The sequence below is a fragment of the Apteryx rowi genome, unplaced genomic scaffold, assembly GCF_003343035.1.
Source record: "Apteryx rowi isolate R43461 unplaced genomic scaffold, aptRow1 scaffold_27, whole genome shotgun sequence".
NCBI classification, from domain to species: Eukaryota; Metazoa; Chordata; class Aves; order Apterygiformes; family Apterygidae; genus Apteryx; species Apteryx rowi.
This window is the reverse complement of record NW_020449085.1, coordinates 1,236,527-1,251,521: the sequence shown is the minus strand read 5'-3', so window position 1 is coordinate 1,251,521 and position 14,995 is coordinate 1,236,527. Positions and strand designations below refer to the sequence as shown.

Below are 14,995 nucleotides of genomic sequence, written 5' to 3'. Positions count from 1 at the left end.
ATGGTGGGTGTACGTGTGTGCTGGGGGGGGGGTATTTGCACCCAGGTTGGGGCGCTGGCAAGGGGGGAATATTTGCACCCAGGGATGGGGTCTGCGTGTGGCTGTGGCTGACGGGGTGTTGCACCCTGGGGCCAGGGTACGGGTGCGTTGGGGCCGAGTGTGCGTGTGCGTTTGCACCCTGGGGTTGCAGGTGTGCAAGGGGATGTGCACCTGCCCCAGATGGTGCGTGTGGTGGGGTGCTGGGGGGTGCATTTTTGTTGCCCCCTGGGCCTGGGCGTGTGGGTAGAAGTGTGTTGGTGGGGGGGTGTTTGCACCCAGGGGGGTGGGTGTGCAAGTGTGCCGGTGGCGGTGTGTGTGCACGTGTGTGCACGCACGCACCGGGGCTGGTAGGCAGATGCCAGGTGCGGGGGGTGTTTGCGCTGGGGGGGGCGTAGGGGTGTTTGCACCCCGGGGCGTGATGGCGGGGAGCGTGTGCACACGCAGGTTCAGGGGGAGAGGAGCGTGCGTGCGTGTGCGGGGTGCAGGCTGGCTGGGGGCTGCGGCGGTGCGGGGGGCTGTGCGGCCCCTCCAGCAATGGGGAAACTGAGGCAGGGGGTGCCCAGCGGGATGGCCGCGCGTGTGCGCTCACGCCTGTGCGCCGCGCGGGGTGCGTGCCCGCGGGCGTGCGGCGCCTGCAGCCACGTGGAGCGTGCTGTGGGTCGGAGGCTCGCGCGCAGGTGTTGGGTGGGCGAGCAGGTGTGCGGAGGCGGGTGGTGGTGCGTGGGTGCGCGGCTGTGCAAGCGTGGTTGTCCATGGGGATGCTGGGCTGGGGTTGTGTGGCTGTGCAGGGGTGTCTGGCTGACTGTAGAGGTGCTGGTGTAGGGGCGTGGCTGTGTGCGGTTGTGCATGGGGCTGTGTTGGGGAGTGGGTGTGGGTGTGCGGTGGGGGTGTTCTGGGCTGGCTGTGCGGTTGTGCTGAGGCAGGTGTGTGGCTGCACACGTGGGCGTGCGATTGTGCTGGGAAGGGCGTGGGGCAGGTGTGCGGCTGTGCGTGGGTGTGCGGTTGTGCTGGGGGTGTGCTGGGACTGATGTATGGCTGTGCGTGGGGCTGTGCTGGTGCAAGCGTGCAGCTGTGCGTAGCTGTGCGGTTGTGCACGGGGGTGTGCTAGGGCAGGTGTGTAGTTGTGCATGGGGGTGTGCTGGGGCGCTGCGCAGCAGTGTGCACAGGCTGTGCGGCTGTACCCAGGCTGGCTGTGCCCCCCAGGACAGGTACCCGCTTTTGCCCACGACTGCTGGGGTCTCCAGCAGGCTGTTCCCACGGCAGATGGCTGCCTGTACCCGAGCAGCTGTCTCCCCGCTCCGGCTGTTGGCTGACTCCACTACAGTAGCTGGGTGCYGGCGGTGCATCTGTGTGGGGGGCCGGCAGCAGCCCCCACTGGGGACACCCCGACCCACGGCGCTGGCGGTGGGAGCAGGGCTCTTGCGGGCACCCGCTGCTCGAGCGTCACCCGGCGCCTCCGTCTCKGGCGGGCGCGAACCGCCGGCGATTCGTATGCGTGGCGTATTTTCGGCACCGCCGAGGAAGAGGGCGAGACCCGGGAGGAAGAAGCGCGGCGGGGCGATAGCCGGGACCCCATCCGGCCCCGGGGAGTGGGGCGCAGGGATTTATTGCAGGCCAAGCAGCCTTCGGGCCAACTCTCCCCAGAGCTGGTGTGGTCCCGAATTTGCRGCAGCGTGCGGCTGGGCCGGGCCAYGACCCCCTGCCTGCTGCCACCTTCCCCGCGTGTCCTCCCCTGCACGCACGGGACGGCGGGACGCGGCCAGCCGGCGTGTGGCTTTTGCTGGCTGCCAGGGGAAAGCGTGGTGGGGACGTGGCGTGTGGAGCGGCGCCAAGGCGGCAAAGTAATTCTGGTGGCAAGAGCTGCAAAACCTGGGCCAAAGAGGCCCCTTCCAGCTTGGGTTCTAGCCGGGTTTCTCAAGCGAGCACGTGTCTTGGCTCCGGCCGTGTTTGACGGCACGGCGCGGTCTCAAAGGGCTTCCAGCATGGGGGAGAGAGGGGCCACCATGGGCCTCCAGCTGTGGGGTGAGCCCAGCCCCATTGCAGACATCAGAGAGTCCACACGGCACCTCTCCCTGGGAGGTGGTCAGGCGGTCCTGGCCCTGTTATCTCCAGCGGGTCCCACGGCGGGGAGAGTTTGGCCATGGGTTGCACCCATGGGTGTCAGTGCCTGGCAGGAGAGCGGGGTGCTGGGACACCCCAGTCGGGGTCTCCCAGGTGCGTCGGTGCGTCCTTGGGGTGCGCAGGGACRGGGCTGGGGCGACGTAGGGCAGGAACATGGGGGAGGTAGGGAAGGAGGGATGAGGGTGCGTTGGTAACGCGGTGGGAGAGTGGACAGACGGACGGATGGGGCTGTAGGTGCTGGGGGATGGAGGAATGCGTGTTGGGGGACACGGGGGTGGATGCGTGGGTGCTATGGGGGTGGAGGGATGGGTGCTATGGAGGCGAATAGACAGGTGTTGGAGGATGGATGGGTGCTGCGGGGTGGATGGGTGAATAGATGGGTGTTGGGGACGGGGGATGGATGGGTAGGTGTTAGAGGGATGGATGGGAGTTAGGGTGATGGATGGATGGTTGTGTAGGTGTGGAGGGAGGGATGGACGGTTATTTGGGTGTTGGGCGATGGGTGGGTGAAGGGATGGATGGGTGTTAGGAGAGGTGGATGGATAGGTGGCTGCATGGGTGTTAGGGGCAGGGATGGATGGGCGTTGGGGATGGATGGATGGGTGTTAGGGGTGAATGGATGGGAGGATGGGGGTTAGGGGTTGGATGGAAGGGTGAATGGATGGCTGGGTGTTCAGGGTGTGGTTGTGTGGGTGTTGGGATGGGTGCATGGCTGGAGGGGTGGTTGTGTGGGTGTTGGGATGGGGGCATGGCTGGATGGGTGTTGGGGGCATGGATGGAGGGGTGGCTGTGTGGGTGTTGGGATGGGAGCATGGCTGTTTCGGAGGGGTGCACGGAGGGCCGTCGTGGGGACGGGCCGTGCAGGACAGGCGGGCGCAGGGGGGCAGGAGGGCCCGGTTGTCCCCAGAGTCCGGCCTGGGGGGCTGCCGCCGGGGAGGGGGCTCGCACAGCGCCATGGCAAGGGGCCGCGGGGGCCGGGGCGAWGCCGGTGGCGGTGAAAGCCCCGTGCTGGGGGGGGGGAACCGAGGGCGGCGGCGGCCCCCGGGCAGGTTAGTCGGTCCCCGCGGCCTGACATTTATAAACATCAGGCGGCCCCGGAGAATCGATACGGTTTAATAACGGGCGAGCGAAGGAGAGAGACGCATCAAGCTGACGTTCTGCGGCTCCGTAAATGTTATTCTAAAGCACCGGCGCTGGGTTTTTATTACGTTAAGCGTATAGCGTCGGGCACGGGAAATATATCCCATCGGAGGCCGTCGCGCTCGTAAGGGTGATTGGCGGCTCGGCGAGGGGGCAGCGCCCGTCCCCCCTCCCGAAAGCGGCCTCCCCCCCCCCCCGCTGCCACGTGCCGGCGGCGGCCGGCGGCTCCCCGGAGGGACAGCGGGTGCCGGGGGCCGCGCTCAGCCCCGGGGCCTGGAGCGGGCCGGATCCTGCGGGGGGCGGAGCAGCCGTTCGGGGACCCCCCGTCGCTGTGGGGGCGGTGGGTGCCCCCCCAGGACACCCCGTGCGCGGCCCCGTCCCCGCACCCATCCGGGGCCGTGTCCTGCCCCGGGCGCCCGCGTGCCCGTGCACCCATGGCCGGGGGCACCCGCCCGCCCCCGGGGTGCCCCCGCCACCCCCGGCACCCCGCCGCGGCGCCCTCGGAGCATCCCTGGCTCTCGCCGACGTTTCTTCCCCGCGTTTCCCTGGAGACGAGGTGGTTGCTGTGGAAACCTCCCTCCTCTTCGTTAGCCCTCCTCTTCGTTAGCGCTGCCGAGGCTGGCAGTGTGTCCCCCCCCGCGGCACCCAGCGCTCCGCCCGGGGGGGGGCCGAGCCGCCGCGTGCCGGGCGGTTTCATTCCCGGGGTGCGCGGGCGTCCGTGCGTGGGGGACGGCGGTGCACACGTGTGTGCCGCTCCGGCGGCGGCTGTCTCCGGGGTGTAGCCATCCGCCTGTGCGTGTGCTTGCTCTACCTGCCGGCTGTGCCCGCGTGCGGTGGTGGTGCAGCCACATGCGGGCGCTACACCCGCGCGGGGCACAGCCGGGTGCGTGTTGCCTGTCTGGCTGTGCGGTACAGCCGAACTATGCGTGTGCAGGCGGTGCGTCCGTGTGACACGTGCGTGGTGGTGCGTGCCCGTCGGCCCCGAGTGGGCTCACACGCGTGTGCCCCGCGGCCGCCCGCTCCCCAGCCCGTCACGCGTGACGGCTCGCCGTCGCCGTGGCGACCCTCTCGAGCACACGGCCCGGCTCCGCGGCGACGCGGGGGGAACACGCCTGTTGCCGTGGCAACCGCCGTAATTGCGGCGCTTTGAGGAAGGAGGAAGGAGGGGGGGAGAAGAAGGGATGAAAGGAGGAATTGCTYGGCGGGGCACCGGGCTGGCGGAGCGCAGCGTCCGCGCCTGCAGCGTGTGCGGCCCGCAGCCGGGTGTGCGTGCGTGTCCCCGGTGGGGGCCGCGGCGCCCTGCGCGTGCGGCCGCGGCGYGGCCAGGGGGGCTGCGGGAGCCCGGGGGCGCCCGCTCAGCGCCGCTGCCTCCTCTGCAGTCCTTTGCAGTCGAGGAAAACGGGCGCGCGGCCAAGGCCGGCACCGGCGGTCCCGCAGACGCCTGCCGCGCTCCGCCACCGGCCTCTCCCGGTTCTCCCAGTGCCTYGGCTTTACCGGCCGGCTGGCGGCGTGACGAGCGGCGGAGCTTTAATTGACCGTAATAGCCGTCAAATGGCATCAGTGGCTTCTCCTAATACGCCGCTCTATTAGCAAGATGGATTGGCAGGCGCCGGACCCTAGGCCGGCTCGTGCCCTGTCCCCAGCCCCTCGCCCCCCCCAAGCAGGGACATTCCCGGTGGCACTGCCAGGGTCTCAGAGCCCGGTCCGGTGTGAGCAGGAAATCCAGGCCTCTTCTTGCAGGTGACCGTGCTGGGGGAGCCGGCTTCTCCCTGCCTCTTCCCATCTGTGTGCCAGGCAGGTGCCAAATCGTGGCCTGGATTAGTGCTTCCCCATGGAAGGGGTCTGCGGTGGCCAGCAGGCCACGGTACCCACCGCTAACGGCCCGCTCCCGGTTGTGTTTTGCAGATGAACCGCCCCATCCAGGTGAAGCCAGCGGATAGCGAGGGCCGAGGAGGTAGGTACYCCCGGCTGGCTTGCCTCTGCGTGGCCAGGGGGTGATGGCACCGTCYCGGGGGGCCCGGGGGGTGGAGGGGACCGTGGATGCTGGGGACGGACAGCGCAGCGAGTCCTGCGCTGTGATGCTGCAAAGGCAGGAAGGGTTGGGGACATGCCACAGCGGTGRCAGATGAGCCCCGGGCACACGGAGCAGGCGAGGGCTGTGATGCCGCTGTGCCCAGCACCCCCCGAGCTGCCCTACGGCCCCGCGCACGGAGAGTTGTGGCGGGGCTGGCGATGTTTGTCCCCCCGGGCGGCCACCGGCGCRGCTGCCGCGGGCAGGTTTGTTTGCAGAGACACCCGCGGAAGGAACTGGCTTTGCCGCTAGCGTCCAAACCAGATCTAAAAGCAAACAAGATCTCTGCTCTCGCCGCCCGGCAGGCCAGGAACAAGACAAGCAATAAATGTCCTGATGTCATGCTGGGAAGAGCGCCGGAGCGCCGGGCTTGACAGCCCCTTCATCTTCCGACGGCTAAATTACCCGCTCGGAGGCGCGCTGGGAAGGGCAGAAGTGACCCCGGCAGAGCTGGGGCGCGGGGAGCCGGCACCGGGCCGCGCCGGCAGCACAGCCGGGCCTGCCRGGCCTGCAGGGCTTGGATGCAGCGTGTGATTTACGGTCCGAGCCAGACTCTATAAAACACGGCCTTTTCTCGCTCCGAACGTCAGCCAGCCAGCATGTCGCCAACGTGACTTTTCCCTGTGGCCTTGCAAGCCCTCCTCGAAGCTAAACGCTCCCCCCAAGCTCGCCGCCGAGGTTTGCAGCCCGCAGGGTGCTGCCGGGCGCAGGCACCCCGGCTGGTGCCGCCGCTCGCAGGGGCCACGCGCCGGCCTCCCCCTGGGTACTGCCAAAATGGGCACGATCCCTGGGCCGGGAGCAGAAATGGCCAGGCCCCGACTGACCGGATCTGGCCCTCCCATGGGACGCACGAGCCCCCGCGGTCCTCGTCCCTCTCGGCCGCGCCGGGGGCTGCGGGAGCCGGGAGCTCTGCTCCCCGTGCGGCCGCCCCCCRCTTGCGGTGCCCGGGCCGGGGCTCTGCTCCTGGTGCTCTGCAGGGATTTTGCCAGGGATTTCTCGGGGCTCTGCGCCAGCTGGGGGGGGCAGGCGCCCGTCATCCCTCTTCTCCTGCCGCGCAGGGACGCTCGCTCGATGCCTGGGAAAGGCGGTGAGCGACAGCACGGGGCTCAGCCCGGCCCGCGCTCCCCCGGCGGGTGCTCGGGGACCCGAGCAGGGACAGGCGCCRCGGAGCCGCTGTGTGGCTCCCGCCCTCCGTGTTGGTGCTGTGGCAGAGCCGAAACCACGCAGGGGTGTTTCAAGCCTGCTGCCCCTTCCCAGGCAGGGGTGTGAGGCCTGGTGCCTCTCGTAACACCAGTGAGGCCTGCAGCCACGGCCGGGATCGGTGCCGGCGAAGCTGCACACCTCCGAGCAGGGCCGTTGGGTCCCGCAGCCATCCGGCTCGGGGCGTCCCCTGGGCAAAGTGGGGGGGACGCGGGGGTGAGGAGTCGGGCTGGGGGCGGCCAGACGGGAGCCGCCGGCACATCCCTGTGGCCGGGGCCGCGCAGAGGAGCCTGGCGGCGGCCGCGCATCCTCGGCGTGACAGCYGGGTGCGTTAAATCCCTCTGGCGGGGGTAAATATCCGCGTGTTCAAAGCGAGACGCGGTTATTAAACACGACGCGGCTGGTGCGRGCCCGTCCCGCAGGGACCCAGCACATAAATTACTCGCTCACCGAACGTAATTGGTGAGGGATTAAAAATCGATGGGCAAGAGCTGCGGCGAGCCCCGGCGCCCGGCCCGGGGGATGCCGCCACCACCGCCACCGAGCCCAGGCGGGAGACGGTTCACGTGGAACCGGAGCACGCGCCGGCCCTGGGCCCGTGACTAATTTTCGCGGTACCTTTACGGACAGGGCATGACTCGTCTCCCGCCGTTATTTATTTATTTCCCCGGCGGCGCGCTGACAGGGCACCTCGTTTTCTTTGTCAAACGCCATTAGCAGGCGGCGGGAGCACGTGGCCGCGCAAGACGGATGCTGGCAATGATCGTGAAATTCTCATTATTTACTCGCCCTTCTCCCGTGTTTGGGTTATTTATGGCCCCCCGGCGCGGCTGGAGGCTGCGGGTTATTCCGACGGCGCGAGCGCGGCGGCCGGTGCCGCGCAGGCCGGCAGCACCCGGCGTCCCTGGGGTGGCCGCGCTGGAGAGACGAGAGTCGCCGCCGCGTGGCGGGGGGCGGCGGGGGCCGCTCGCCGACGAGCCGTGGTTGCTTTCCAGAAGACAGGAAGCTCTTCGTGGGGATGCTGGGGAAGCAGCAGAGCGAGGACGACGTGCGGCGGCTCTTCGAGCCCTTCGGGCAGATCGAGGAGTGCACCATCCTCCGGGGACCCGACGGAGCCAGCAAAGGTGGGCGCTGGGGGCCGGGCGGCGCGGCGGCACGGCGCGGCACGGCACAGCGCGGCACGGCGCGGTGCCTCCCCGGTGCCGCCGCGGCCACGCGCCCCTCTCCCCCGCAGGATGTGCCTTCGTGAAATACGGAAGCCACGGCGAGGCGCAGGCTGCCATCAACAGTCTCCACGGCAGCCAAACCATGCCGGTAAGCGCCGGCCGGCCGGCCGCAGCCTCCGGAGCCGCGTGCCTGCAGCCTCCTGCCCTCCCCCTAATCCCGTCCCCGGCGAATTCCACCCTCCGGCTAATCGGATCTGAACCCAGCTTGTCCGAATCCCCCCGTGGACCCCCCTCTCCTCGGAGGGACGGGCTAGTTCGCCCGCCGGCCGCGGCAAGTTGCCGCTTAATTACCGGCGAAGGCCGAAACCGCGAACGAGGCGGAAGGGAAAGGGAGGCGGAGGGGCAGCCGCCCTGGGGGAAGACGGCTCTAATCAGACCGAGCGCCGGCTGCTCCGACAGCCCGGTGTCCGGGAGGCCGTGTCCGACCAGGCCGGGGCACTGCCGGGAGCGCACGGCGGTTTCGGCGCCGCCGTCAGCCCTTCCGGCCCCGTCTCGCAGGGCGCCTCGTCCAGCCTGGTGGTGAAGTTTGCCGACACGGACAAGGAGCGGACCCTGCGGCGCATGCACCAGATGGCCGGGCAGCTGGGCATCTTCAACCCCATGACCATCCAGTTCGGCGCCTACGGGGCCTACACGCAAGCGGTACGGGGTGCTGCCGGGCCGGCACGCGCGCGGGGGCTGGCGGGGAGCGTGCTGGGCACCAAGGACCGCGTCACCGCGCCTGCATTGGCGTCCCCTCGCCTTCGCTATCCTCGTCCAGGCCCCGGTGCGGCGGCAACGGTCCTCGCTCCGAGCCCCGGGTGCGAAGGGGAGATGTTAATTCGTTCTTCCTCTCCCCCCTCTTCCCCGCCTCTCGCTGCGTCTGCCCCCTTTTTCGCCCTTTCTTCCCTCAAGATAATGCAGCAGCAGGCGGCCCTGATGGCCGCGGCGCAGGGCACCTGCCTCAACCCCATGGCCGCCATCGCCGCCGCCCAGATGCAGCAAATGGCCGCCTTCAACGTCAGCGGGCTCGTGGCCGCCCCCCTGACTCCGTCGTCAGGTATGTGGCAGCGGGGCCCTTCGGCCGCCGGGGAGGGCAGGACGCGCCGCGGAGCCGTCTGCCGGGGTGGGGGGGGGTGGCCGCCCCCGCTCCTCCTCCTCCTCCTCCTCCTCCTCCTCGTTCTCGTCCTCCTCGGCCGCCGCGGGGAGCCGCCGCTGACGCCCCCCGCCCGGCCCGCAGGGACGAGCACGCCGCCCGGCATCAGCACGGCGCCCGTGCCCAGCATCGCCACGCCGCTCGGGGTGAACGGCTTCAGCCCGCTGCCGCCGCAGACCAACGGGCAGCCCGCCTCCGAGACCATCTACACCAATGGCATCCACCCGTACCCAGGTGGGCGCCGGGCACCCGGGCAGGGCTGCGGGGCGGAAATGCCCCTCGCGGGGGGGCCCAGCCGCGGTGCCGGCCGCTGGGCGGGCGTCCCGAGGCGGGCGCGCACGCGGAAAGCTTCTGCTTGGCCCGTGCCGTGCGCGTTGACCCGAACGAGCGCAGAGGACGCACGCGCTTGGCGCGCACCTCCGGCGGGATACAGAGCTGCTCATCCTCTGCGTCTCTCTTGCTTATTCGCTCTTCCTTCTTTTCTCTTCCCAGCTCAAAGCCCCACGGTGGCCGACCCCCTCCAGCAAGCCTACGCGGGCATGCAGCACTACGCAGGTCTCCGACTTCGCTTTGCGCTTCTCCCCCCGGCCCTGTCCTCTGCTCTGCCTCCGCTCCCGCCGTCGCAGGGCTTCGAGGCGAAACGAGGAGCCGCCGGGGAGGGGGGATGCCTGGGAGGGACGCTCACGTCTCTCCAAGGGGACGTGGCCAGCTCTGTCCCTCGCCCTGTTGCTCGGGAAGGGAATCGGAGTGTGCTGTGGAGTTATGCCGAGCCGAATTTAATTAGGAGCGCTAACAGCGATTTTCAACAGAAAATTAAGTTTTCGATCACAGATTATAATTTTTTTTCAACCAAAAGTGCTGGCTTTCTACCCAAACACCAGCTTGGATTTGTTGCGTGTGGCCCGAGCGCCTGGGCAGGGAGATAGCCGTATTCGGCAGTGGTTTGTAGTTCGCTGCATCGATGGGAGTCACTGCGTGGATGCAGCGCTGGCTCTGCCGGCCGGGTACCTCCGCTCTGCTCCGTCCCCGGAGGAGAGGGCCACTGCCGGAGGGAAGCTGACCCCGCGCCCCTCTGCAGACTGCGCGACTCCCCTCGGCGGTGCCTCTCTGCTGACGATGGAGGGAGCCCGTGCTTAGCTTTGAGCCAGGCAAGGCTAGCGGGATGGGGTCCGGCGCCTCCGTCCTTCCCGGCAGTTTCATCACCCGGGCCGCCCGTGCACCACCGTCAGCCGACCTGGGGACAGAGCGGGCTCTGCAATCGCTCACGCCGGACCCTTTGCCCGGAGGCCAGTGGCGTTGCCGCAGAGAAAGATTTCAGCATCCCTGCTTCCCCCCAAAAATGCGGATTTTGTGCCCAGTTTTTCCACATGGAAAAAAACCCCCACCACGTGGCAGCCAGCTCCAAAGCGGTTTCGCGGGGAGCCGGGGTGCGAGCGGCACCCAGCGAGGGCGGCCCCGGGGGCGGCGGGCGGGCGGGCGCCGGGGTCTCACCGCGGCGTTTCTCTGTTCCAGCAGCATATCCCACCGCCTACGCACCCATCAGCCAAGCCTTCCCCCAGCAAGCGCCCATCATCCCGCAGCAGCAGCGAGAAGGTAAGGGTGCCGGGGCGCCCCGCAGCTCGCGGCGCTGCTCGCCCCGCTCTCCCGGCGGCCCCCGAGCGTCGCGGGCCGACAGCGAGAGAAGGGGGCTCTGGCAGCCTGTTCCCCGGCTGGCGAGGCAGCGTGCGCGTTCGGTCGTCTGAAAGGAAATTCCCCCAAATCCGTATCTCCAGTAAGTGAGCGGAGGCCTTGCGGAAAGCGGCCCCGTGCCGGGAGGAGAGGATTTGCCAGCGGCGTTTGGCTGGATTGGGCGTTTTGCACGGACGGAGCCGAGGCCCAGCTCGCCGCCGGCGCCGGAGGAGGAAGAGGAGGAGGAAGGCGCAGGTGGCCTCTTGGCTGATGTGTGGCTGTCCTTTGTGTGTCCCCCAGGTCCCGAAGGCTGTAACCTGTTTATTTATCACCTGCCCCAGGAATTCGGGGATGCGGAGCTCACGCAGATGTTTTTGCCTTTCGGCAACGTCATCTCTGCCAAAGTCTTTGTGGACCGTGCCACCAACCAGAGTAAATGCTTTGGTAAGCGCCGGCGCGCGGCTCCCCCCTCGCCCCGGGCTTGGGGTCCGGCCCGTCCCCCCCGTCACTCTGCTCTGCTTTGCTAAGGAGAGCTGCTAAATGGGAGCTAACAGCGTGCTGTCGGTAGGAAAAATCACGCTGGGTTTTTGTAGCTGGGCTTTGCCGGGATGAGAAGGGTTTGACGGCAGAGCGCTAGCAGAGGAAAGCTGGTGACGGGTCCCACCGGTGGCTTCCTCCTTTCGGGTCACCCCACCTCTCTCCACACCCCCCCCAGAAAACCCCCACCATGCTCAGGCTTTGCAGGGGGCGCGGTGACTCTGCAAGGTCCCGCGTGCCGGGTCCGTGAGCAGCAGGGCGGTGCGGCAGCGACCGTCTTGCAGAGCCCGGTTTGGGGACCTGAGCCCACGTCCCCGTGAAAGGCTGCCCGCAGGGCCGAGGTCTCGCTGCAGTCAGGTCCGGTGGTTTGTGCCTGGCGCACGGAAACCTTTGCCGTCGGAGCGCCTGGCTGAGCTGTGCGCCAGGGCGAGGGCACCCACGCGGGCGCGCGCCCGGGTGCAAGTGGGGAAGCCGTCAGCGGAGGTAAATCAGTGCGCTGCACTGGCACCAGGGCCACCCTGCCACTGCTGCCACCGGCTGAGCGACACCCCGAAGCCTGGACGAGCGCACGTCCGCTCGACCGGCGCGGCACCCGTGGCCGTCCCAGCCGCGGTCTGACCTCCTGGGCGGCGCAGAATTTTTTCCTTGTATTTAACTGGACTTTTCCTGGCCGCGCTGTCTCTGGCGCCTCTGAGAGGAGCCTGGCTCATCCCATCCATGCCGTCTGGGAGTTGCAGCCAGCGGCAAGATGCCCCTTCACCGCCTGTGCCGGGACGCAGGGACTCGCACGTGCACTACCCGGTTTTACGTCGTCCCCATGTCCTCAGCCCGAGGCGCCCGCCCTCGCGGCCTCCCATGCCACCACCAGCCGTGGCAGACGGCCACATCTGCTCTGCTTGCGTGGCCAAGCAGCGCTGCCACCACCACCGTCATGCTCCGGGCCCAAGGACCTCGTCACCCTGGTGTCCCCGCAGACCCCCTCACCCTGCTGTCCCCGCAGGCTCTGTCACCTCTGTGCCCTGCCATTCTGGGCTGCACTGTTACCCCAAGGACCTGCCACCTTGGTGTCCTTCATGTCTCAGATGCTGCCACCCCTGGCAGCCTTCCTCCCCCTTTCCTCTTCTCCCTCGGGGACCTCAGCAACGGCACCCTTGGCCGCTCCCTGGCCGCCCGGGCATGGGGAGGCAGCGGTGACGTCCCCAACGCCCCGTGCACCTCGGCACCGGTGACACAGCCCCGTGAGTGCCAAGATCGCGCCCGGTTGCAGGAGCGCTTGGCACCCTCTCCCCGGCGGCAGAGGCGGGGCCGGCGGTGGCAGCTGGCAGGCGCTTGGCGCGCGGTCGCGGGACCCGGTGGCGCTCTGGGTGACGGCCTGCGTCCTTCCTCCTCCGCCCCCCTGTCCCTCGCCCCCAGGTTTCGTCAGTTTTGACAATCCAGCGAGCGCTCAGGCGGCCATTCAGGCCATGAACGGCTTCCAGATCGGCATGAAGAGGCTAAAAGTCCAGCTAAAGCGGCCAAAAGACGCTAACAGACCCTACTGACCCCTGCTCGCCCCGGCCCTGCAAAGAGGTAAGGGGGGGACGCGGGGTTCCGCTCGGGGCGCGGGTGCTTCCTCGCCGCCCGCCGCTGCCCCCGGCGTGGGGCGTCCCGGGTGCGGCGAGCCCGGGTGGGACGCGCGCCGCGCTGGCGGGTCCCCGGTCCCGGGGGGACGAAGGCCGCCCGTGCCCCTTCCCCTCGCTCCGTCAGCTCCCCAGTGCCACCTTCCCGCTCCGCGGAGGTCCCCCGTGGCGCCTCGGGCCGTTTGGGTCTGAATTTCAGGGCCGGAGGGACCCGGAAAGGTTGGGATCGGGGGGCTGGAAGCGCCCGGGCGGTGCTGGGTGCGAGGGGCTGCCCGTGGGCACGGGGCCGCGGGGCGGCTGTGAACCGACCGCGGTTATTCGGGCCAGATTTTCGCCAGAAGTCTCCCCGCGCCTGCGCTGGGGTCTCCGCTCCCGGTAGATGCGTCCGTGGAGTCGGGAGCGCCCCAGGGTGCTCACGGACTGGCGACAGCGGATGCGGTTTCTGCGGGAAAGACCCCCAAAGCGGCAGCTGCTTTGGGCTCCTTCCGCTTTTGGGGATGCGCAGGATGCGGGTAAGGGGGCTGCGAGGCGCCGCCGTGCCCCACCGCGGCCTCTCTCCACGGTCGGCGTGCCGTGGCCTCCGCGGGGCTGAACGGTGCCGGCCGCTTTCGGCAGGGGCCTCGGAAGCCTCACGTTTGCGTCCCGCGAGGCCGAGCCGAGCGGTGACGTCCCTGTCACTGTCGCTGGTGGTCCTTGGAGCTAGTTTTGGGGAGTTTTGGGGGCTCCTCGGGGTGAGGAGCCGAGCGGGTGGTCCGGGGTCGCCCGCACCGCCGCTTGCTGCACGGGGCCAAAGCCGGCCGGCGCGGAGCGGTGTCGGGAGCCGTTCGTCTCGGCCGCTTGACGCGGAAAGGGCCGGAGCGGGCGCTGGGGCTCCCAGGTCCTTCTCGCGCCGCTGATCCGGGCGCTGTCGGTTGCCTCCTTGGAGGCTCGGCTCCCCCCTTGAAGCCTCGGCCGGTGTCGGAGCTGTCCGTACGAGCTATAAAAGCCACCGGAGAGAAGGCGGTTCGTGCCGTACGTCACCCGCGCGCGGCCCCTTCCCCGCGGCCCCAAGCGCGCCCGACCTCCGCCGACGCCGTCAAAGCGCTTCACCTTGTCTTTGCGTTTCGTCTCCTCCGGCCCCGCCGCCGTCTCTGCACCCAACCAGCCCCGGCCGCTCGCGCCTCCGCCACGGCCCCGAGCTGCCGAGCAAACCCTGGCCCTTACGGGAGACCCCGATAAAATCGGTCACTCCCTAACAAGCCGAAACCCTAAGTGCCTCACTCGCGTCGCCAGCCTCCTCCTCCTCCTCCTCCTCCTCCTCTTCCTCCGCCCTTCTCCCCGCTCTCTGCGGTCACCTGCCGATCTCCGTGCGTGTCTCACCGCGTGCGGCGACGGGCAGTGCTTGCAGCCCGGACCGGTCGCCCCAGCTCTGGTGCTCTTTCCAAAGAGTTCAGGAGGGGTCGCTTAGCTTCGGATGCAAGAAATCCTAAATATATATATATATATTTATTTATTATTTATTTTTGTCCCTTTTTCGCCTGCAAGCCCGGGGCAGCCCGCACTAACGTGCCCCTTTGCTGTCTTGCAGGTTGGGCGTCCTGCGGTGTATGAAGAGTATCCCCCTTCCCCAAGTGCAGTATCCAAACTTGTAACTCTCTTTCTTTGCAACATATCGAGGAGGAGGAGGAGGAAGAGGAGGAGGAGGAGGAGGAGGAGGAGGAGGAGGAGGAGACGCGACGGAGGAGGAGAAATGTGAAAGAGAGCGCGCGCCATTCTGGTCGTACCTTTTCTTTTCTTTTTTGATTTTTGGCTCGGTCTTGTTTGTCTCGTGACGAGAAAGAGAGAGCGAGGAAGAGCGGAAGGAAGAGAGACGCGACGGCGGCCGTTGGCGGAGACTTTCCGAGCCCCTCGCCGGGAGCGCGCTGCGATTCCCGGGAGCGCCAGGCCTTGGGGCACCTCGGCCGCCAGGATGGGACCTACCTTTTTTTTTTATTATTATTATTTTTTATTAAAGCACTCATTTGCTGCTACAACTTTCAGAGGAGGGACGAGGAAGGAGGCTCCAAATGGATTATAAACCAAAGCCGGTGGGATCGGACCAGGCTCACGCGCTTCACCTGGATGACGTTTGCTTGAAAAGGGAAAGAGAAATCGTGTTGTTTTTTTTCCACACCTGGCTGAGGGAAAAAAAGAAATCAAAGGATAAAAGGATGTTGGACTTATAGAAGATATATATAAATAAGTATATATATATATATAT

At 67.9% G+C, this 14,995-nt stretch overlaps 1 protein-coding gene across 1 annotated transcript in view; it reads left to right on the top strand.

Annotated features, from left to right (window-relative positions):
- CELF6 (CUGBP Elav-like family member 6) overlaps window positions 1-14,407 on the top strand; it is a 19,954-nt gene extending 5,547 nt beyond the window's left edge. The window contains exons 2-12 of the mRNA XM_026068260.1: window positions 5,206-5,254; window positions 7,567-7,695; window positions 7,806-7,885; window positions 8,296-8,439; window positions 8,692-8,836; window positions 9,017-9,166; window positions 9,425-9,487; window positions 10,448-10,525; window positions 10,901-11,044; window positions 12,551-12,706; window positions 14,324-14,407. Of these exons, the coding sequence (XP_025924045.1) occupies window positions 5,206-5,254; window positions 7,567-7,695; window positions 7,806-7,885; window positions 8,296-8,439; window positions 8,692-8,836; window positions 9,017-9,166; window positions 9,425-9,487; window positions 10,448-10,525; window positions 10,901-11,044; window positions 12,551-12,678 (1,110 nt within the window). The 3' untranslated portion in view covers window positions 12,679-12,706; window positions 14,324-14,407. The remainder of the gene's footprint in view (window positions 1-5,205; window positions 5,255-7,566; window positions 7,696-7,805; window positions 7,886-8,295; window positions 8,440-8,691; window positions 8,837-9,016; window positions 9,167-9,424; window positions 9,488-10,447; window positions 10,526-10,900; window positions 11,045-12,550; window positions 12,707-14,323) is intronic.
- The last annotated feature ends 588 nt before the right edge of the window (window positions 14,408-14,995 follow it).